This window comes from Pelodiscus sinensis, chromosome 8 (genome assembly GCF_052426305.1).
Source record: "Pelodiscus sinensis isolate ZL-2025 chromosome 8, ASM5242630v1, whole genome shotgun sequence".
NCBI classification, from domain to species: Eukaryota; Metazoa; Chordata; order Testudines; family Trionychidae; genus Pelodiscus; species Pelodiscus sinensis.
Window position 1 is genome coordinate 51294430 of NC_143059.1, and position 23766 is coordinate 51318195.

Here is a 23766-nt window from a genome sequence, read left to right on the forward strand (position 1 = left end):
AGACCTGCAATTCTCTGAAAACAAGGGCAAGGCATTTCAAGTTTATATTGCTGAAGATGAGGAAAGTAAAGGGCTTCAAGAGTGGGGATAACAGTCAGAGTAGAAAACAATGACTTTTTCAATTGTCTTTGGATACTGCAGAAGGAGGCAATAAGGGAATCAGGTAGATCTAAAAGAAGTTAGAAGTAGTCCAGGCAAGAGATAAATGTTTGGAAGTAGGGATGGATAAAGGAGGAGGGATACATTTGGGATATACCGTAAAGTAAGAAATGACCATTTTTTTTAGCAATAGCGAAGATGTACTAAAACCAATCCAGCCCAGAGTTTTAAAAGGCAAAGCAGGAGAAAACTACAAATAATGGAATGGTCCACTATATTTAACATGATGGACAGGTCACAGAAAAATGAAGATTAAGAAAAAGCTGTGGGAGTTGGCCAGAAAGATGAGATAAGTAAGTGCAGGCTCAGTTGAGTGAGAGGCTAAGTCAGACTAAGAGTCATGGAAAGAGTTAGCTGCAGAAGTCAAGGCAATGGGAGAGACAAAAACAAAGTATATGGTATTACTGTTAATAAGCTTTCCCAAACATTATGTATTTATTTTATACTAATACTTTATACATACAATATGATGAAGACTAATTTAGCTACAACTACTCAAGAGAGAGATATTAAGAGTCATTGTGGACAGTTTTCAGAAAACATCCACTCAGTGTGCAGCGGCAGTCAAAAAATCAATGTTAGGAGTCATTTAAAAAGGGATAGAGAATAAGACAGAGAATATCTTATTGCTGCTATATAAAGCCATGGTAGGCCCACACCTTGAATACTGCGTACAGATGCAGGCATCTCATCTCAAAAAACATATATTGGCACTGGAAGAAGTTCAGAAAAGGGCAACAAAAATGATTAGGGGTTTGGAATGGGTCCCATATGAAGAGAGATTTAAAAGACTTGGACTTTTCAGCTTACAGGAGACTACAGGGGGATATGATAGAGGTCTATAAAATTGTGACTGTTGTGGAAAAAGTGAACAAGGAAAAGTTATTAACTTATTCCTACAATATAAGAACTAGGGGTCATCAAACGAAATTAATAATCAAATTAATAGTCAGTAGGTTTAAAACACACAAAATGAAATTTTTCTTCACTCAGCACACAGGCAACCTGTGGAACTCCTGCCAGAGAATGTTGTGAAGACTAGGACTTTAACAGGGTTAAAAAATGAGCTAGATAGATTCATGGAGGTTAGGTCCATCAATGGTTATTAGACAGGAATTAGTAGGAATAGTGTCCCTAGCCTCTGTTTGTCTGGAAATGGATAACAGGGGAAGGATCACGTGAGGATTACCTGTTGTGTTCCCTCCCTCTCAGGATCTGGTATTGGTCACTGTCAGAAGACAGGATACTGGGCTAGATGGACCTTTGGTCTGACCTAGTATGGGTGTTCTTATATTCTTATACACAGCCAAACATTTAGAGGTCACATGTAAACAGAGATTATATTTTAGTACGGCTTTTTTTAAAAAGTGCACAGGAAGATCTGTATCAGCAGCTTATTGTTAGTGACAACTGAGCAAACTGAACAGCATATACTATAAGTAAACCTCAGTATTTAGACCAGCTCCTGTTAAAATGTAAATGATACTTTTTAGACTAATTCAGAAATATTCAGTTAAAATAATTTATAGAAAATACTTTATGTAAGCCATGGCATTCAAATTCTCATTTTTCGATCTCCTAAGAACAGCATCCTAAGTCTATGATCACCAAAATATATATTATATAAAAATACTGCTGGTCATAAAAGTGTGTTTGTAATGATCTATAGTTATATAATATGTGACCAGCTACATTTTACTGTATTGTAAGAGAAAAACTTTGGCTATTTTATTGTTGTAAATCAAAAACAAATATGCATTAAGCCATTAGGTTGCCATCAAACAAATTATTTATATAGAAGGGACAGGAATATAAGAAAATTCCAATTTAAATGCATTTATCTTCTAAGCCAACAAGCAATTCTCCTGTTAAACCTATACAGTTATAAAAGGTGACAGGATATAAGTGTTAGTATTCTCTCACTCTCTTCCAAGTAACACATTGTTATTTTGATGCCAACTGATAAAAACAGTCTGAGATTCAGTACAGATGGTTTTATGCAGTACAGAATAACAATAGTTTCTAACCCAAATATGCTTTTCCTCACAGGAATTAAAACTGCATAAGCTTTTCTCTTGCAGTCAGTAAACATTTTGTAATAAAAATGATTATAAAAAATTGCTTAACAAGGTTATAAATGATTTTAATAATTATCTTTGAAATCTAAAATAGATGTTAATTTAAAATAGCTTTACATTTGTGAATATCACAAAAAAATAATAAAAACATATTGGACTAGATGAAAGCAAATGCTTTTTTCCCCCAGCAGCTGGAGCTGAACTTCATATTTTATACATTTAATTCAGGTTAACAAGCTGATGCTAACATTGCAAGGCAAATTCTGCCCAGGTTTAAACCTCACAACAATGAACAGATATATAAATCAAAGTCTGTCCATTTTTATGTAAGATATCTTTAATTGCCATGCTGATTTTTTCCAGTTTTATTTCTGGAAATATACACACAGCATGCGCACACACACACTAATGGCATCCCAACCTTTCATCAAACAATAGCTTTCTTACTAGCTTTCTTTTGCTAGCAGTGCAGCTAAACTGCAAATAACAATTTGTCATCCACATATTCATGCCATTTTGTTAGCAAGGAGCTGGATTAGATTACTCTGTAATTACATGGTTCTGCAGTGAGATTAATTGCTTAATAACAAGATACCCAATATAGCTACTTAATAGAAATTCAATATTCACAGGTAAAATACCAAATACGCACTATAACATAAAACTATAATCGTCACCCTGAAGTAGCACAGAAAAAAATTACAATTTTTAATATCTTTCTTACTGTTAACATAATATTCAACATCCATTTTGAAGAGTCTTTAGTCTTAGACATTTATTTATTTTTCTCTTTTACTGGCAATCAGAAAGGCTATGTAAAGATTTCAAACTGACAAGAATGTCAATACTGATCTTGAAGCCTAGAACACATTTAGTCACAAGCCACAATTCAACAAACTAGGCCCTACTCCCAGATTTATGATTCACATAAATGGCTCCTCACCACCAGTTCCTCTTAGATAAGTCACTTAACCTCTCAGGCTTTCTTTTCCCATCTGTAAAATGAGGATAACATTTAGCTACCTCACTGGACTATAGTGAGAAGCACTCAATATTTGCAACTTGCTACTTCGGAGCTAAAATACACCAAAGCATGCCCTGGCTGGAGACATAATGGCTCCCAAACTCCCAGCATACCTAAAAAATTTCCCTTTGAAACGCTAAAATGTAATGTTAGGTATGAAGCAACAAGGCTTCAATTCTCCTGCAGCTAGAGGCTGGCAAAGGAGGAATCAAAGGTCTCCATTTTAGAATACAGGCAGCTAGTTAATTTGATGATGGCTTAAGGAATCTCTCCCCTAACCTACACAAAAATCATTTAGGTTAGCCGTTTGCATGGAGTTAGTTAGCTACACTGGGAATAGGAGGATCTCACCTTGAAATGCTAATCCTTTTGGACCCAGATGTCAGAAAAAACTCAAACCAAAACTATAAAAAAGCCCCACAAACACCTAGAAAACAAAGGGGAAAATTATTCTATATTAATGTTGCACAGTTAAGTGCTGAAAAGCCAGGAAATACCAAAAGTTAGGCTTGAATGGACATGCTTATCTCTGCCTTATGAGCATGTACATTATGATACACAATTTTTTTAATATATTAATCAAATATTATAAAGTGGCAGGTAGCAAACCAGCTGACGAAGTGGGCCAGTTGACTTCTCCCAAACTGTCAGTAGGCCCTTGCTATCTTTCAAATTCCTCCCTGAGCCTGAACTTGCCCCATTCCCTAATCCTGCTGTGCTCCTTAACATACATGGTGTGGGAAGTAGGCCCACTGTCAGCGGTGGGTAACTTGTGGCCCCTGGGCTGCACGCAACTTGTCTGAATAAGCTGCTGGACAGTTTTCCATAGGTACGACTGCCTGTAGCGCCCATTGTTGCCAGCCAATCAGACCTGCAGGAAGTGGCATAGGCTAAAGGGACTCTTCCATTGGCCAGGAACAGTGAATCACAGCCTGTGGGACCTACAGGCAGTGGTACCTGCAGATACAAGGTAAACAACGTCTGTGGTGGCCCACCAGCAGCTTACATTGATGAGCCATATGTGGGCCACAGCCTGACCACCAGTGAGCTATACCACATCCATTGGAATATTTCTACTTCATCAGGTGCTTTTGTGGCCCTTATTTGGCTTGCATTACTGTGCTGAATTCCCATTTTTATTCACCCTTTTGCTGCAACTTGAGCTTGCATTTCCTTGTTTTTACAAACTAAATTTGAAACATACATTAGCACCTTATGTTGATCCTAGGGGTATACATTCATCTGCAACTTTTTTCTTATCTACAGGGCAGCCTGAAAGGTTTTCCACTCCATAAACTATTTACAATTTAGGATGCATATTTTATGAGTTTAAGTTTACTTTTATGCATTAGTTTTAGATTATCGAACAAGTAACAAATTTTATTATAAATTTTACTATAATATGAGGCTATCAGAAAGTACACCTTCTATCCTACTGAAAAACTTTTCATTTTTTAACAAAGAATGTGGTTCTACAACAGATGATTTTTTTTGCAATCAAAATTAAGATTCAGGCAGTGTCCTTTAGATCATGCTGCCAGAAATATGGCCAAGTTCAGAGGCAATTAGTGTATGCTAGGGAGCTTGAGTATCAAGGTGCCTTAAGTCACTGTAATGGGCGCACAGATAACATGAACATGACGTAAGTTAATGAAAGAAGACTGACATGACCTAACAGCCCCTTGTTAGTAGTTTTTCCTGCTATGTTCCTCTCTTCCAGCCTCTGGGCCAGATTCAGAAGTGAGAGATAAAGGGGTTGCAATGCATCACTAAGTATATGTAAACTGAAGGGAGTCTAATTTGGTGTAGTATAAATGAATCTCCTGGTGGTCCAAGGGCAACATATCCCCCACACCCAAATCCCACAGTTAAAATAATAAAGAAGAGTCAAAGATCTCCTTGTATATGCACCCCATGTCATTTTGTTTGGACCAACGTATTTTACCTACCTGTGGAAAAAGATGTGAGGACCTGCTCCCAAAACCCCTACAAATCCCAATAAATCTATATGAATCCCCACATTTTGAAGAGGAAATATGTCTCTCTCCATCAGCTTTGGCCCCACTAGAACCATGCTAACAAGAAGCTGTGCCCTACTGATCGCTGATTTGATGATCCTTAGGAAAGTAAATGCCACAGGACTCAGTATTAGAGGGCAGGGCATAACTCTTCCTCACTATGGATCCACACCCATAGAGAAGAGTTTCCAGACCCCAAAGATGAAATTACCTAAGGAGGTTGTGGAATCTCTATCACTACAGATATTCAAAAGGAGGTTAGACAGACACCTATCAGGGATGGTCCAGATAACACTTAGTCCTGCCATGAGTGCAGAGAACTGGACTGGATGAACTCTCAAGGTCCCTTCCAGTCCTATATTCTATGATCTGCCACATAGCAAGTTATTATGGAATCATCACTGAATATGTGGTACAAGGAATGCTTTTTTTTTTTTTTTTTTCCAAATTTACGTTTGTTGCTGTTGAGTTCTAGGTTAACTTTGTTTTTGTATATCTTTTTAATATGTTAGCACTTGGATATCTATGTTAGATGTTTTAAATGAAATGTTTACATCATAATACTTTAGCATTTAATTGTTCTTGTTTTTTTAAAGCGTGGAGCTGGATTTTAAACAGCAGGAAGACAAACTACAGCCGGTACTGAAAAAACTTCACCCTATTGAGGAAACTCAGGTTGCACCTTTGCCTTATTCTCAGGAGAGCTACTCCTCAACTCCCAAACAAAAATCCAAAACTGATTCAAAAAAACATGGAAGATGGAAACTCTGGTTTCTTTAACATAGTCCATTAGCTATGTATGGAGTTTAAGGCCTTCTTTGAAACATATTTGGAATTCAATTAATCAACTAAAAAGGGTTCTTGGTAAATGAATCAGTGTTATTAGCCACAGTTACTCCGGTTATTATGGATAGCATTCAGTTCTCACCATGTGTACCAAAAAGGCCTTTGTACCTATAAACTGATGTTCATGAGCAAGGCGTTAAATCATACCTTGCCAACTTTTACTTGCAGTTCACCAATGTGGGATGTAAAATCCGAATTGAAAATTGTATAGACAAAGATAACCAGTAAAATTATTCCCCCCCTTAGATCTAGAAGTATCACATTTCAATCTAGAAAATGCCATCACTATTTTCAAGCCTTTTTATGTTCTGTTTTAAACATTAATAAGGAAAAAAGCAAGCCTTATGTTTGCAAAGATCTTCAATTTTACATTTAATTTTGCAAATAAGTGGGGGTCATGAGAAGTGCAATTTTTAGCACATAATATCCTGGAGAAAGCACAATTTTTCAAATGGTACAAGACCATGAATAATCTCTATGATGTGACTATGTGTGTGTATTTGCCTTCATGTGCTGTAAAGTTAAATGATGTTATTACATCTCAGCTTCTTACTGACACCTCTGATTTAGTGTCATCTTTATCAGACTTATGACATATTTACTGCTCTTTTCCAAAGGACGAGCAGCCAGAAACCACCTGAAGTCAGGACACGCCTTTAATCACTAAAAGTTGACAGGGTCAAAGCACTAAGCTTTCTTAGATTTCACTTGTATCTTTTGGTACCCGAAAGCCAAAATGTTATGTTCTGGCACAGAATATGAAAAAAAAAAATGGATAATAATAAAATGGCAGATTGTTGGCAGTTGTAACAATTTAAAACCTTTTTGTAGTTTAATCTTGAGAAAAACTGTACACCACTGTAGAGGGTGCTAGATATTTCATAATATGCATTATGCTTTTATTACAAGAGTTCAGAGGGGACTGGCAACTTTAATAGTTATTTATTTAGCAGAGCTTCTAAGATCAATTTCCAGACCAACATAATATATCATTTGTATTAAAATAATATATCAACTGTACTAATCAATCACACTTCAGGGGGAAAGCTGTCAATCAAATTTCTTCTGAGAGTTTTAAAAACAGTAACACTTTAAATCCACTGTAATCTTTTCCCTTTGCATATTAAGCACTGTCATTAAAAACTCTAATTTAGGTGACCGTCTGGAAAACTCTTGTAATGATAGGGACTGGGAATCTTGTTTCTTTTTGTTAAATAATTTGAATAGTGTACACTCATTTGACAGAAACTGGGATACAAGATACTGGTTCTGCGATTTCATATCCCAAGGCATCATTAAGATGTGGATTTTTCAGTCTTTAGATGCAGCAAAAAAACTGGAAGAAGTGAATTTCTAACAGAAGAGTTTGCACCTACTAAATAAACCTGGAGATGTTTATGTTGAACTCTTTCCCCTATTACCTCAACATCAAATTCATTTTTAAATATTAATTCTACAAGGATCCTGAAGAAAGCAATGTGGGTCTTTGTCTTGAAAGTAATTAGAAAGTATATGTGATTACATAGATTATATGTGATACTGTTTATGTCCACTTCAAAACTATTTCAACTGGATGCTTTAATGAAAAACTCACCTTTGTAGTAAATGTCAAGAGGGCTACAAATCCTTGTACATAAGTAAACAGTATTCTAAAATATTTTTGTGAGAGATAAAGGAACAGAAAAGGTGTGCCATGAAGGAAGTGCAATTGTTTCATGTGGAAAAAAATTGTTTCATGTATTTTATACTGTTTTTAATTAAAGTTATAAAACCATTTACAAGATATCCCATCTTGTTTTAAAAATCCCAACTATTTCAAAGCATTAAACAGGACAAAATCTCAAATATGGGTATAGCTAGGAAAAAATATACACAGTGAATATTTTAAAACTGTGCTATACTTCAAAATATAAAGTCATATATACAAAGAAATCATCATACATATCAAGTATATTTTTTAAAACATTAAGTCAAACATCTCTAAATCAGGATTCTTTACAGATGGTTAATGCTAACTAAAGTCAAATTTCCTAAAAATCCATTCTAAATATTCTTGTGTACAGGGACTGATGCAAAGCTCTATAAATGTTTCATTCTTGGATATTGAGTCATACTTAAAACTAGTATTACACAGGCATTCAGAATAAAAAAGGATTCATTGGTGAAATATATAATAACTAAAAATGAAAGATATCACTGAGTGTTCTCTACGTTTCCAGACTATTTTCTTAAACAAAGTTGCAGATTTTTAATTTTTTACTTTTTTTAAAAAGAAAATGCTAACTGCATAGTATTGCTGAAAAATACATATCGTGTTATACCATACCATACTTTGTAATTTGAAATAAGATGTTTTTGCAAGTGTGTTGAATGCATCATAGTGCATTACATTTAGGATCACAGAGGTTAAATTTAGATTTTGAGAGACATATTTAATTCTTTAAAAAAACTTTTAGCTACATATGGTATGTGACTGACATAGAACTATTTTCACCCTAATGTAATACATGTTATAAAAAGCAGGAGCAACATTATGATGAAGGAAACATCACCACCATTAGTGTAGCATATTATGTAATTTTGAAGCTCAATTCATTGGCAATATCATGCATTCTCAGACACTACATTTACTATATGCATTGCTCCTATGACATGCTTTAATTACTTTCTAATCAATAAATACTGCAGTAATTTTGCATTAACTACTGTTTTAATACTACATGGACAATGTTTTTTAAGTCTTCAAAATTCCCATTCCTATGTTCTGAAATTATTATTAGGAAACAATTAGTGTAAGTAACACATGTTTTCTTAAAATTAATATCACTGTAAAAATACTTTATAATCAGGGTAAAATGAAAAAAAAATCATGATTAAAATGGAAGAAATCCACTATAAGTACTAAGTGTTTGGTTTTTCTTGTTTGAGATAAGATGTTACGCAATTAACAAATAATGACTGACTATGCATTCCTTACTTTCACTCAATGTTTTAATGGTACATTAGATTTTAAAAACCTAATTGATTAATTTTTCATAAGCATTTTGAAACAAGCAGTTAAAATGGCATTAGTCTAAACATCTGTGTAATAGCACACAGTAAGTATTTCTATTTTAATTTGTTGGCTATGATTGCCATTAGTAATATGGCGGCAGTATGTTTACAGCTCTGCTGTATGAGGTCAAAACCCAAGACCTGAAATATCTCTTAGCATTATTTCAGTAAATACAACTGTAGCTGCTGGAAATATGCTGCCAATTTATTTAACTGAATGCAGTCTCTCGAGGTAAATATTCGTATATTATATGTATATTTCCATGCTCGTTTGCTCTAGTCATGATAATATTCAATTCATACTTAGTGCACAAAAAGCAAGATAATAGGGACCATAATATTAATTTCTGCAATAGCTTGTAATAAGTATTCAGAAATGTGTGTATTAGAAAAAAGTTGCATTGTGCCACAAGTACTGTAAATGCTATTTATTTATTTATTATTCATTTTTACTTTGCAACAGTCAATGAAGAAAATAATACTGCAAACTTTCTTTCTAAGACTATGGCACTCACTGTTCCACACAATTCAGAGTCTGAGACCAGAAAGGCCTATTAGATTATTTAAGATTATCTCCTCTGTAACACTGGTCATTGAATTTCATTCAGTCAACCCTGTTCTGAGCCCAATAACCTGTGTTTCATTAAAGCACATCTTCCAAAAAGGCCTCAGTCTTGATATGAAAACACCACATCCCTTGTTCAAGTGGTTAACTGCCCTCATGTTAAAAATGTGTGCTTATCTCTAATTCAAATTTCTCTGGATTTAACTTCCACCAATTGGTTCTTGTTATGTCTTTCCCCTATAGATTAAAAAAGCTCTCTAATGTCTGATATTTTTCTCCCCATGAAAACACTTCTACACAATCATCTAATCACCTCTTGTTCTTTTTGGTAAAGAGATCAAGCTCCTCAAAGCACTCACTGAAAGGCATTTTCTTGGGCCCTTATATCATTTTTATGGCATCCTCTACAATAGGAGTGGGCAATAATTTTCACAGACGAGCCATTCCACATATTTTGGTAACTTGTCAGGGGTTGGCTTTGGGCCCCGAGAAAGAGTGTGGCCTTGGGCAGAAGACGCAGAGTTAGAGGCTAAAGAGAGCTAATGAGAGAGAAACTTTGTGGGAGGCTGACACACACTGTGTGTGGCTGCTGCTGGGTCAGTTTCTGACAGACAGCATGCATTGTCCTTTTACAGGGAAAGCTGTTCTGCTCTGTTGTCTCCTCCCTCTCCCTCTATGCAGAAATGGCATACCTGGGGTAGGGGGGAAAGTCCGTGTGAGAAGAGAGCTGGCTGCTGGAGAAATTTTAGAAAAAGTGCACCTGCCTATTAAGACATCTCTGTCATTCACCATACTTCTGATTGGAGCAGCTCCTGGGTGTCTCCCTCATCCTGAGCTCTGATCTTTAGAGATGGGGTATAGGAGCAGACACCCTGACTTTTCTGCACTCCCCTCTTTTTCCTTTTCCTCCTCCACCCCACCCTACCTTACCCTATACAGCTAGCTAGAGTGTTCTGTGAACAGCTCAGCTGCAGGATGGAGCAAGGTGGTGGGAAGGACAGCTAAACACATGCTGCCTGCATGCTCTGCTAATCAGTTGATAGCATCAGTGGATAAAAATGCTGAGCAGGCCAGATCTGGTCTGCAAGCAGTATTTTGCCCACCCTCTGTTCTACATTTTTTTCCATAAAACTTTAAAAATGCAGATGCCAGAACTGGATGGAATAGTCCATAAGTGCCATAAGCAAAATTAAAATCACCTCCCTATTCTTATTGTCTCTTAATACATTCAACAATCAGATTAGCCCTTTTAACCACATCTTGCTGGGAGCTATGTTCAGTTGTTTGTCTCCTGCAACCAATAAATCTTTTTTTTCAAGAGTCCTAATTTTCAGGTCTCAGAGGGCTAGCCATATTAGTCTGGATGTGCAAAAACAACAAGTAGTCCTATGGCACCTTAGGCTCCTGCCATTATGATTATGTAGCTATGAGCCCGTTGCTAACTGTGACACCTTACATTTTATTTAACAAAATATTTTTTGAATGGTCCCAGATTATTTAGAGTTCAAATTGATCTGTATGATTTTTTTTACATTGGCAATTTTTGTCAGCAATCAATTTAAATTACTTCCTCAAATTTCACAAGTAAAGATCCAAACTGGCCAAAATTGGTTGACCTTTAACAAATACTGAAAAGAACATCTATTTTCATAGTTCTGTTTGTAGGGAGGACATACTATTTTGGGTGTTTCTGAGTAACGAGGGTGTCTTCATTCTGTATGGTCTGTTTTGATTATTTCCGTGAGGATAGGTACTGTAGTAGGTATATTCATTTTACTGACTGTTATAACTCTTAACAAAAGTGCCTAGAAGAGTGCAGTGGAACTTCTAAAATTTGTTTACCAGACAGACACTCACAGTACTTTCCATTTGTCAATTTTTAAAGCAACCCATTTTTCAGCACCAGAGAAGCTTAAAAGCCCTGCTTCTGTCAACGTGAAATCTTGCTGGAGCTGCATGCCTGACACCTTTACTAGGCCTTCCAGAACCAATAAACAATCCAGTGTGGACAGAGTGACTATAGGTAGCGAACAAACCAAAAGAGAAAGTGAGAGGAGACTTGTAGAATACAGACATAAGAAGCCTATAAAATGTACAGAGTCACTTGTGAAGATAAAATAGGCTGTGCTAATCCTGCAAAAAATCATGGTCCACATCATAGTCTAGTAACTACTCATGATTCTCTTTACCTATGAGTATCAAGGAGACAAAATTATACAAATTATTATTAGTTTTACCAACTTTGCAAACAACATGCCCATTTCAGTGCACCAATGCTTAGCAAATGCCTTAAAATATTGTGTACAAAGATTTAATTTCAAAGGGACAATATCGAAAAGCTAGCGGTATCAAAATGGTGAAAGTAACTCCCTTCCTGTAAATTACAAACCATATTTGGCATAACAGACTCAGAATTTATGCTCAGAATATATAATGTCACAACTCCCAATGAAAAGAACTGATTAAATGAACCTACTGTGTTTAAATCCAAACTAATAGAGGCCATATTAACATATTCTTCTGCATATTAAACAACATGTCAGATTCTTATAACTCATACATGATAGCACTATATTTTATTGTAACATTAATAATGACTTGGACAGAAATAACTACTGTAAACCTATCTATCGCTTCTATTTGTTGTTTGTTTGGTTTTTGCTTTTTAAAGCTAAATTTTCCCAGAAACTTATTTGAAGAGAATTTTGTCTTTTAGGAATGAAAAGTATTTTTATCTAATATACAACACTTATGTTCTTAACCTTACATAACAGAGTATTCAAACAAACTGCAGAGATTTTAAATATATAAGCAGCATCTTTGACCGAGGTAACTCTTTACACCTATTAAAATACTAGGAGAAGACGAACTCCTCATATAATTCAACAAGTTACCTTCTAGCTAATTAAAGGGGACACTTTACAGGCATTAGCTAGAAGGCTGGCAATGGTGGTGACACATGACCTCGCACAATATGAAGAATCCTTTGAATTTCCTGAAGCCAATAGTTTCCTTTCTTATAGCCAAGAGTGGTGAAGGATTGCTGACGTTCTCATGAGGTCACTGTCTGTTCACTGGCAAGGAAGCATCTTGTCTTTCATACTAGCAGCTGGCTAGAGAGTTGCATTCTCTCATTACCAGGTGTCTAAAGGTTTTCAAACCCTGTTGAAGGCTGGTCGGGATAAAAACTCAAGATAAAACTAAGTGATCAAAACAGATTTAGCTTTTATAGCAAAGATGCATTTAGGAATAAAATGGTAAAACAATTTTGAAGGGAGTGTTTGGGGGATTCCTGAGGTTTTCAGGAATTATTGCGAATTTTAAATTTAACAAGAAAAAAATAAAAAATGTTCTGACCTCTAAAATGTGTTACTGTGATCAGATGTGGAATGTAAGTTCACGACATACAGTAAGTGACAGTATATTCCCTGTGAGACGTAAGTATCAGGCCTATTATGTACAACAGAATCATCAATTGTCAATATTTTTGTTGAATTAATATAACAACTGTCATAACAGTAATAAAGATTTTAAATCACATCCATAAATGATAAGACAGAGAAAATAAGTCTTTTTGAACAGTCACAAATTCTCAAAAAAAAAAAAAAGCTGAAAGCAAAGCTTAGTATTAAATTATTTATAGCTTCTTAACTAGATTCTTGAATTATATATCTTCTTGAAACAGTGAAAATTTTGCATGTTTAAATACTGCTTATCTACTGATTTCCAGTCCTACTGATGCTCTTTGCCGTGTAGTCAGAAAACTTACTGTATTTTAAAAAATATCACCATCTATATTCTTTTACTCCCTGTGTTTTAAGGCAACTCTGTTCTAGCTTGAACAGCTGAACTCTGTTAAAATCCACCACTGACACAAAATGCTAGGTTCTCAAGCACAGGTACACACGCACACAGGGGCACGCTGCATACTCATGCACAGTTCAGAACTTGGAAATATATGTCAAGAAAATTATCCATGCCAAAGGTGGGCAATAAGCGGCCTGAGGGCTGGGTGTGGTTCACCAGGTTTATCCCGACAGTTGCCTTATTTACTTGCATGTCCGCCAATACAGCTGCTCACAGCTCCTGTTGGCCACGGTTCACTGATTCTGGCCAATGTGAACTGCATGAAGCAGCATGGCCAATAAACCAATGGTATTTTGCTAACTTTTGTCATATTGGGCCCAAGCCTGCAAACCTTTGTTCATACATTTAATTCCATTGTATTCAATGAGGTTATTCAAGACACACCATTCAGTAATGAATATCTGCAGAATCAAGACACAAATTTCTATCATAATGAACATACTGCCTTTTTTAAAAGAAGCAAGCATCATCAAAACTCTTCCAATAGCTTTAATATTATTACCAGTGCAATAAATTTTAAATAAGTGAAACATATAGCCATTTTTCAAATTGAAAAAATAATTTAGATTCAACCACAGTTGCACCTGTATTTTACATAAAAAATGAATGATATATGATTTATGATACATTGCTTTTAAAAATGTCATCAGCTAAACTGTTCCTCTTTATGATTTTTTGTCTGGAAACTCTTATTTCTTCTATTTGTTCTACTATGATCTATTCTCTAATCTAAATTCTAGGGGCAACTTTCAAGAAAAAAATTAATGCATAAATCTCAGTCTGATGCTGATCCAAGAAGAGTAAGGTTATGCATACTAAGTAATGGTTGCATTTCCATCTTACTTCTTTATTGACACCACAAAAGTGAATCATTATTGGTTGATTACAGAGAGATGCTTTTAGAAATGCCCTGAATTTTAAATAGTAAGTGCCCTCTTAAAACTTCCTGATGCTGTCAGCATTCATTAAATAATTATAGTGTGTTCAGATGTAATGCTTTCAGGCTATATTCACGTTCACGGTGTGCATTTTTAATACAATTGCGCTTAGTTAAAAATATAGATATGTAAGACAAACTTGTAAATAAATTTTATTAATTACTAACTAAACTAACTATGGGTCTACGAACTTAATGCTTCAGAATATATACTGTTCTAGTTTTGTATCATTTTAAATATACAAATACAGACACACCTTTTGATAGATACATCCACTAAATTTCTACAAATAATTTAACATACAGAAACAATAACAATATTTTGTCTGCATTTTACTGTTTGTCTATATATTTTGTCATATATAAAACACACACACACACACACACACACACACACACACACACAGACACACAGACACACAGACACACACACACAGAATTCAAGCGTAATTACTTGCATCTGTTTTCTCAATATTAAGTTTTTCATCTGTAATAATCAGAGCTATTTTACTTACTCAAGCATTAATCATTGTCATTTTGGGAGCTGAATGGGTACAAAATCATTAATGGACAGCATGTTGTTGAAAGTTGAAAGCAAGTGACAAGATGATAGCTGGGGAGACACTTAGGAGTAAGAGAAGGTTTTCATCATTCTTAGGGATACAAACACCATTATAGACAATGATGAAGAGTAAAGGACAGAGAGTAAGAGAATGATATCCAGGGGAGTAGCTAGAAGGATGAAAAGAAGTATCACAGTGAGAGACTAGGGTAAAGGAATAATGTGCAGTTTGAGGAAGAGAGTTATTTCATAACATTATCGCTTCTAATATTTTTAAATGATATAATACAGTATGTAGAAGAAAGAGGTAAGGGAAGAAGTTTTAAGAATGAAGTCAAGTGTTTCATTTACACAACATTTTTAGCCTGTTAAAATCTTGTAATCGCAAAAAAAAATTAGTTTTGGTTAAACATGCCTGATTAAATTCATCATATGATTACTGTCAATTTTTAAAGGACTTTTTTCCTCCTATTATAAGCCACGCAAAAATTATAAATCAAAACTTTACAATTTACAGAACATACAAGAGAATTACAGGAGGGTTTGATTGCTTTTTCATCACCAGGAATTTAAAAACTATAATATGCAAGAACTTGTGAGAAAAATACATTTAAGTTTACATTAAGAGGCACTTACAATGAGCTCTGAATCACGTCCCATGGAAATGACTGTTCTGTTTACTGTCCTCAGTAGCTTTTCCATGATTATCTGGACATGTCGCTGTGTTGGTCCCTGAAGAGAAGAAGATAATCTAATGGAAATTATCACCAAAAGACAATCAATACAAGTCAAATATTGATGCTTGCTGTTAAATCCATCTCTCCTTTTGAAACCAAATCAATTATAACTCCTCTCAATTACTGCTCAACAAGATGAAAAACGAAGACTGCACACAAAAAAATATACTTTTAATGTATTCCCTACTGCTGAAAGTCAATTACATAATTAGAGCAATTTAAATAAAATGCAAATCCTTGTAGAAAAAATACAATGTTTGTGTCATTTGTTTAGTTCACAATTTGGTGTTCCAAAGACATTTTTTCACCATTTAAAATCAAATGCCTCTGACTAAGGTAATCATGCCATATTTAATAACAGTGTATCAGATATCTTAAACAACTTAACTAAGGACTTTCAAATTGATTCCCAATTGTTCCAAATATATTCTAGTTTTAGAGCTCATCTGCTAAAAAATTTTAAAAGAATTAAAAAGTGTTGTGTTGACTATGAACGTCTTTGTGAACAAATTAAGGAGACATGTCCCAACCTTTTAAGAGGAGGGAGTCCCACAAAGGCTGGGGGTAGGGAAGAATCATACTAAGATAGAGGACTTTCTTCCCCTACTCCCCCAGTGTAAAAGTGCTCCTTAAATGTTACTTGCCTTCCCCTTGCCCTAATGCAAGCTTCTTTAGTGACCACTCTACAATTGTCAACATTTGAAATGTTGTGCCAGACCATTCTCTAAATAAGATGTGTTTTGAAGGCACTTGCTGGACAGCTGTGCAAACCTTCTATCGATTTTATTTTTAAATGAGTGGGGGAAATAATCTAATGCTCACCAGATAGCATTTAATCTCTAGACCAGAAGCTCCCACTGCATATGTGAAAAAGTATCCCTCATCTCCAGTACATGTATGTGTAGCTACTGTTCTTCAGCACCCAAGCTCCTTAATGGTGACAAGTTAAGACTTTTCTTCTCTGTGTCCCAGCTCACTTTCGGGGATTGCTTCCTTTCCCCACAGCTCCTCCACTCCCTCTTCTGCCTGCATACCTGTTTCAACCATCTGCCAACTCAGCAGCCCTCTGTCATCCAACTGTTATTTGTCTCAGAAACAGACGCCAGTTCCTAATTCTGCCTCTGCCCCTCATATAGACCCTCTCAACTGCATTCAGCTCAGCAGGTGGTGGGACTGAAAGACCAGGGCTGTGTCTACATTGGCACCCCTTTCCGGAAAAGGGATGCTAATGAGACACTTTGGAATTGCAAATCCGCGGGGGATTTAAACATCCCCCGCGGCATTTGCATTTACATGGCTGCCGCTTTTTTCTGGCTTGGGGTTTTTGCCGGAGAAAAGCGCCAGTCTAGACGCGATTTTCCGGAAAATAAGCCCTTTCCCGGAGGATCCCTTGAAAGTAGGAATAAGGGATCCTCCGGAAAAGGGCTTATTTTCCGGAAAATCGCGTCTAGACTGGCGCTTTTCTCCGGCAAAAACCCCGAGCCGGAAAAAAGCGGCAGCCATGTAAATGCAAATGTCGCGGGGGATGTTTAAATCCCCTGTGGATTTGCAATTCCGAAGTGTCTCATTAGCATCCCTTTTCCGGAAAGGGGTGCCAATGTAGACACAGCCCATAAGTATAGATTGATAAGAGAGGTAGACAGCAAAAAATGGGGAGGGCCTGGTGTGCTGTAAGGACATAAACTCTTTTTTAAAAAATATAATATGCTTCCTGATGCCACAGAATCTGGAACCACTGGGAGAAAGCAGTTAACAAGGACAGTTTTCAAAGAGTTGCAACTGCCCTGGCCAAAGTATAGGTATTCACATACAAGGAAGCAGAAACCCACTGGTCCAGAAATCTTTATTATTGGTAAATAGCCAGAATGGGTTACAGCTCTCATCAAAGGAGAGCTATTTGTATAGTCACTGTCCAGTCAATAAAAAATTAGGATCATGTAAATGACATATATGCAATTGAGCACAAGGCACTGCATAACTGAGAAAAAAGGTTACACAGTTTTGCATCTATAAGCATACATCATCTTCACACTCTGAATGTACAGATCTGTTTGCCTTCCCAATAATACTCAGACAGAAGAAAGTACTTTCAAGTTATTTAGTTGTATCTTGAGATAAATGGCTAGAGGGGGATTGCCTTGTTGTACTGAGCTGTCTGAAGAGTAGCCTACTTCCTGCAGATTGTATTTAAATGTCATAGAACACATAGGGATATTTCTGTACATTTTAAATTATTGATAAACTGTTCGTTCATGCCATCAAAGCAGCAGTTTGGATTTTCCTCATAACTTGAACAAGTCCTGTCGCTAAGAAACTAATTTAAGGCTACTCTTTTACAGTGAAAGACTATTTTTCCTGTAGCGTAATTTTCTTCTACAAACTTCAAAACAGTATACTCAGTGTTTATCCTCTTTAGTTGATGAAATCACCAAAGGATTAAAAGCTGGCCCAGCAAACCTGCAGCGCCAATGCCATGAAAAGGTTGAAGAGTTCAAATTTCAAGCTCATTCAATACTCAACTCCCGTATTTTACCAATACCTGGAGTGGTGTTATTGGAAGAGATCCAGAGGGAACCATAGTCTATTTCTTCTTGGACACATTAAAGATTGTTACAAGAGAGACACCCTGGGATCAGATAATTACATGGTAAAAAAGTAAACTTCAGGCATTACCTCCTCACCTCTGATCACCACAAAAGAGAAATGGAAGGGGGGGGGGGGAACCTCAGGGAAAAAAATGACAAAGTTAAGTCACTGCCAGCTTTACTTCAAGATTACTCCTATCATTCACAAGACATAGTATTCTTACAGGCTAATTGGTATGAGCATCGGTTACTAACCACATCTTTCCTGTAAAGGACTTCCAGGATGTTACTAAGCAGCTGGCAGCAAGCCTCCAAGTCTTCCTGCCTTTCCAAATGATATTTCAACTGATCTGTCATCATTGGCAGCAAGATCTCCCTGCAGTCTGCATAGAAAGATACAGTATTACAAGAATGTCTTACATAATTTCATTATACACACATATCATATTGCAAACAGATCTAATATTTTAAGCAAAACTTTCAGGGGAAAAAAGTTAACTTTTTGGAAGACAGAACGTCAGAGCAAGCTATGGGTAAAAGTTTAAAAGCCAAAAAAACAGTCAGAACCAAATGCAAAAAGTGGCCTATTTATAATGAGATGCAAAGTTCTACTACATAGCAAAAAAGTCTCTGGAGCAGTGAGCTTCAGAGCATTGATCAACTGAGTCAGTTGGCTCAGGCTTTGAGACTTGCTGCCGCATGTCTTTTACTGCAGAGGAGACATTCCTTTGGATAACCCCGTTTGTCTCCAGGCTCTAATTCAGTAAGGCACTAAAGCATACTAACATCTTTAAACACATGAGTGCTCCTAATTATGGTAACTACATGTACTTAAGCTTTATGATCATGCAAATGACACACCCACAAATGAGCATAAAGCACTATATAACTGAGAAAAAAGTTATACGGTTTTGCATGTTTAATTATACAGCATCTTTACATTCTGAATGGGTAAGATGGATCAACTTCTCTATAATATTCAAGCGGAAGGAAGCACCATAAAGTTAGCACTGACACAATCCAGTGAGCATGTGCCCTGTAAATTAGGCTGCAAAGAATGGGAGAGAGGGTTTGTTTGTTTGTTTGTTTGTTTTTTTCTCATTATGCTATCGCTTTAAGAGAAAAGGAACTGTCCTGTCTTGTCACAGAAGCCTGAATTATGAGTTGGAGCAATGCAGTGATTTTTGTGAGGGATGATAGTGGAGAGAAACAATTCCTTCTTCTCTAAAAGTTGCAAAGCTAAATGTTTCTTGTCAGAGCTGAAAGAGCAACATGGTACCTTCAGATATTCAACTGTGGACAAGGAAAAAACAGATAAACAGGATGCCACTTTCCTGAAGAAGAATGCTACTTCCTACTAATTGATTGTCACTTTTTCTGAATTTCTTTCCAGGAATAGTAATGACACTGATCATACAGAATGATATCACCACAACCCAAGGCAACATCAAGTTCTAATGTATCACAACATCACTCAACCATGTAATGACACATGCAAGTAGCCTGGTACTGAAATTCATGGGATTTTTTTCCAAACACTTCCCCCACAATAATTATGGCATTTTCCCACATCCCTCGATGTGTGAAAATCCAGATAGTTCAGTGAAGCATATTACTCTCCTTTAGTTATACACACACTTTCCAATGATCTCTTCCCAAAGTCCTGCATACACCCAAAGTTTACGTAATATTACATCTACTACCCTTCTGTCTAAACAGAGGAAGAGGGGTAGGCAAAAGGGCCTCCATGGGCCGGATCCGGCCCACCAAGCGGGTGGATCTGGCCCATGGAGGCCCTGCTGCTCTCCTGCCCCCAGGCCAGTTAAGGCCTGGGGGTGGGGGAGCACGCAAAACCTTCTCCACTATGCCCCTGCAGGCTGGGGGGAGAGTGGAGGAGGCTTCATGCACTCCCCCACCCCCAGGCCAATCAAGGCCTAGGGAGCTGTGTGAAGCTTCCTTCGCCCTGCCCCGACCCTGTGAGGAGCCCGCGGCACTTCAAAGTGCCACATGCTCCTCGCAGGGTTTGAGGGGGAGCGTGCCAAGCCTCTTCCAGGGCATAGGTGCCTAGTGGGAAGGGGGGGCAAAAGGACTACTCCACCCCCAGACCAATCGTGGTCTGGGGGTGGGGCACCCCTTCCCATTTAGCCCGTCCCTTCCAGGGTGTGCCAGGGCTCCTTCAAAAAAAAATTTAAGTGGCCCCCAGGCAAAAATTATTGCCCACTCTTGCAGTGGAGAGATCTCTCTTCTGAGCACATTTGTATCACACCTTAGTCATTCCAAGGGACTACCCATGAACAAAAACATAAGCCTTGCCTGAATGCTTGAACCCAATTCCTCTATGTTACACAAAGGACTAAATTATAAAAAATGATAGGCAGCATATTTTTGGAAATATGAAGACTGAAATGCAGAATTCACATCAAGAAGGGAATGTAATATGCTTATGTTTTATTGCTGGAAAACGATGGCATAGCTAATAATTTAGTCTGAGATAGCATACTCATTATTAGAAAGTACTTTCAATCAGCTTCAGACTTTTTTTGTTTCTAGCAAAGGAATAATATTCATCTTCCCGGAGCTAATAGCAGAGTCCCTTGAATGCAGTATTTCTGTTTATATGATCCTTGGTCATTTAGCCTGTGACATAAGTCTCCCAGGGAGCAGAATCACAGACTGAAAGTTGAAACATCTGCCTCAAGGCACAACTATTAGGCCTGCATTGCATGTACTTGAGGGGTATGTATATCCATGACTCCATCACATCACCACATGTTCATTTTCTATTTAAGACCTCCCTCTAGGCAGCTGACAAAACTAGATTCCAAAAGAAGTTAATGAATGCATATCCATAGATAAATATTGTCATTACAGAGTTCTATGTACCTTACAGGTAAGTATTATCTATAGATTCACAATCTTTAGAAACTAGAAAGATATGTGATGGTCTTTACTTGAAACATTCATCGTCATAGCTAAATTTCTCAACAGCATGAAATATCCACATCCTCTGAGAGACGTAGCTATGCTAACCTAATCCCTGGTACTGAAAGCATTAGGTCAACAAAAGAATTCTGTCAATGTAGCTGCCACTGTTCAGGGCAGTGAAAAGAGAACCTCTCCTGTTGCTGTAGTGAGCATCTACACTGAAGCTCTACAGTGGCACAGTTGCAGCTGTTCTACAGACACATTTTAAATGTAGGCATAGCCTAAAAAGTTAACAGTGTAACTGAGGCCAAAACTTCATTTCAGTCTTTAAATGTACAAATAAAAACTTATGGGTCTATAATAAATTGATAAAATTCTGTGTTACATAACCAAGAAGAAAATGTATACATGTATAACAATAAAATAGCATGTTGACAGAATCTTTTATTATATCTGAAAGTACTTTATGTATCATGAAGTCTGACAACTATCCTGCCTAGAAGGTAATGAATAATAAGTATTTAACATAATAATCTGCTGTGTGAGTTTTTAAGATACACAATCATAAAACACATTCACTATGGCAATGAAAAAATGGGGATATGGGACACAGAATATCTTGCCATCAGCTAATCAAGGAGAGTATTCGAAATGTTGCTAAGAAACAGTCTTATGAACATTAATAAAAACTTTCATTTGTCACTGGAGCTGTTTTGAGGTAATACTTTGCAGATGTTTGGAATATCTATCACACAGTACAGCCCTTCAAATCTGTTATGGAGGAGGTTAGACATACTGTCATAGCTCTGACTAAGCATGCTTTAATATGTTTAACTCCTAATAAGAAGCAAAACAAATGGCTTCTTGAATACTAGCTGCTGTAAAGTGTTCATAATTCAATAAGATTAAATTATGAGGGACATCATTTACCCCAGACTTAAAATAGGCATTTTTTTTTAAATAACCAGTTTGTGTTCTACAGCTTTTAATGAAATGGGTAAAAGGGGTATTCTGACATATTGTTGTCAGGCCCTATGGAGATATAACTACTAACTTGCAGAGCTGGTGCTAACTGAGCTGGTGCAGACTGCACAATTGCTTTAGGGCTCCAAGCAACTCAAGGGGGCCCCGTATTCATTATTAGTATGTGCTAGGGGCAATATTCCTGCTTAGAGTCCGGAACAAGGTAACACTGTCTCTGCTAGCTTCTTGTTGTGAAACTTCTCAGTGCATGAATCAGTACCATCACAAAAGCTCTTAATTAGAGATCGCACTGTTTCATGCCCCTTTTAAATCCTACTCCTAGAAAATAGTCACAGATCAATGTTGTATCTGCAAAGCATGTGGAAAGCTAAAAACTGCAGTTACATCAGCTTTGAGTGGGTTGCCAGGAGCTGAGAGTGATCAATAGAGAAGGAAAGCAAGCTGCTTTTGAGAGACAAGGAAAACCACCTAATTGATTTGTCATATTACTTCCATTTGAAATTATAACCGTCTATACAGAGGGCTGACTACTTTCAAGTAGCAATGAGGACTTGACAAAATTTTTCAGTGGAACTTTGCTTTCCTATGAGCCAAGCTGTGAATAAATGAATGGTGTAGTTTGTAAATCTTACAGGTTATAGAACATGAAGATAAATTAAGGAGTCAAGAATGTCTCAGATGTACCACCAATCAATATCAGTCACACACAACACATACACACACAAGTTTGCAGAGATGAGGACTCTGCAATTGGGTGTGGCCTCAGTTTATATTTAAAGACTTTAACCGGTAAAATTATTCATTCCTACACTTGTACTTGTTTGGAACAGTAACATTAGTTGATTATAATTATACTACTTGGAGATTTCCTACCCAGACATGATAGCTTTTGTAGGCAAACAACAAAGTACAATCACAATCATCACCATGAGATCTTTCTGGGACCTGTTGTGTACACTCTACCTAATTATAGGGGGAAATACTACACAGAAATAACCCTTATAGTTTGAAGCTTATCTTCTAGCAGTCAGAAAACTAATACATACTGGTTGAACCTCTCTACTCTGGTACTCTCTGGTTCAGCATAATTTTAGTTAGCTGGATGACCACTTATCATGGGTGTGGCCAAGTTCCCATGGTCCAAGTTTGCTTACAGCCAATAGACCTGGCTCTCAGTGTTCAGTAATGATATTTATTTCTAATTTACCCCTCAATGTTTTCTAAAGAGCCAGTAAGCAGCAGAAGTGTTTGTAATGCTGATAAGACAATATTGATCTCCCCTGCTTTGGCAATTTCTGCTTTAACACCACTCTGGTCCCAAGGGTACGGGACTAGAAGTTCAATCTGTATTATGAAGTAAAAAAATGGAAATTGTGGTCATGATTAAGGATGTTAAGAACTGGTCGACTATCCAATAAGCAAAGG

General features: G+C 36.8%; 2 protein-coding genes across 3 annotated transcripts in view; one reads left to right on the forward strand and one right to left on the reverse strand.

The window, feature by feature from the left end:
• The window catches only part of INSYN2A (inhibitory synaptic factor 2A), a 78636-nt gene extending 70683 nt beyond the window's left edge, over nt 1-7953 (forward strand). Inside the window, exon 4 of the mRNA XM_006130182.5 lies at nt 5876-7953. Coding sequence (XP_006130244.1) covers nt 5876-6059 — 184 coding nt within the window. The 3' untranslated portion in view covers nt 6060-7953. The remainder of the gene's footprint in view (nt 1-5875) is intronic.
• Nucleotides 1-23766, reverse strand: part of DOCK1 (dedicator of cytokinesis 1) — a 567625-nt gene that overhangs the window by 354199 nt on the left and 189660 nt on the right. For both annotated transcript variants that reach the window (XM_075935276.2, XM_075935277.2), the window contains exons 26-27: nt 18688-18815; nt 15747-15842 (exon numbers count right to left, since the gene is read on the reverse strand). In XM_075935276.2, coding sequence (XP_075791391.2) covers nt 15747-15842; nt 18688-18815 — 224 coding nt within the window. The remainder of the gene's footprint in view (nt 1-15746; nt 15843-18687; nt 18816-23766) is intronic.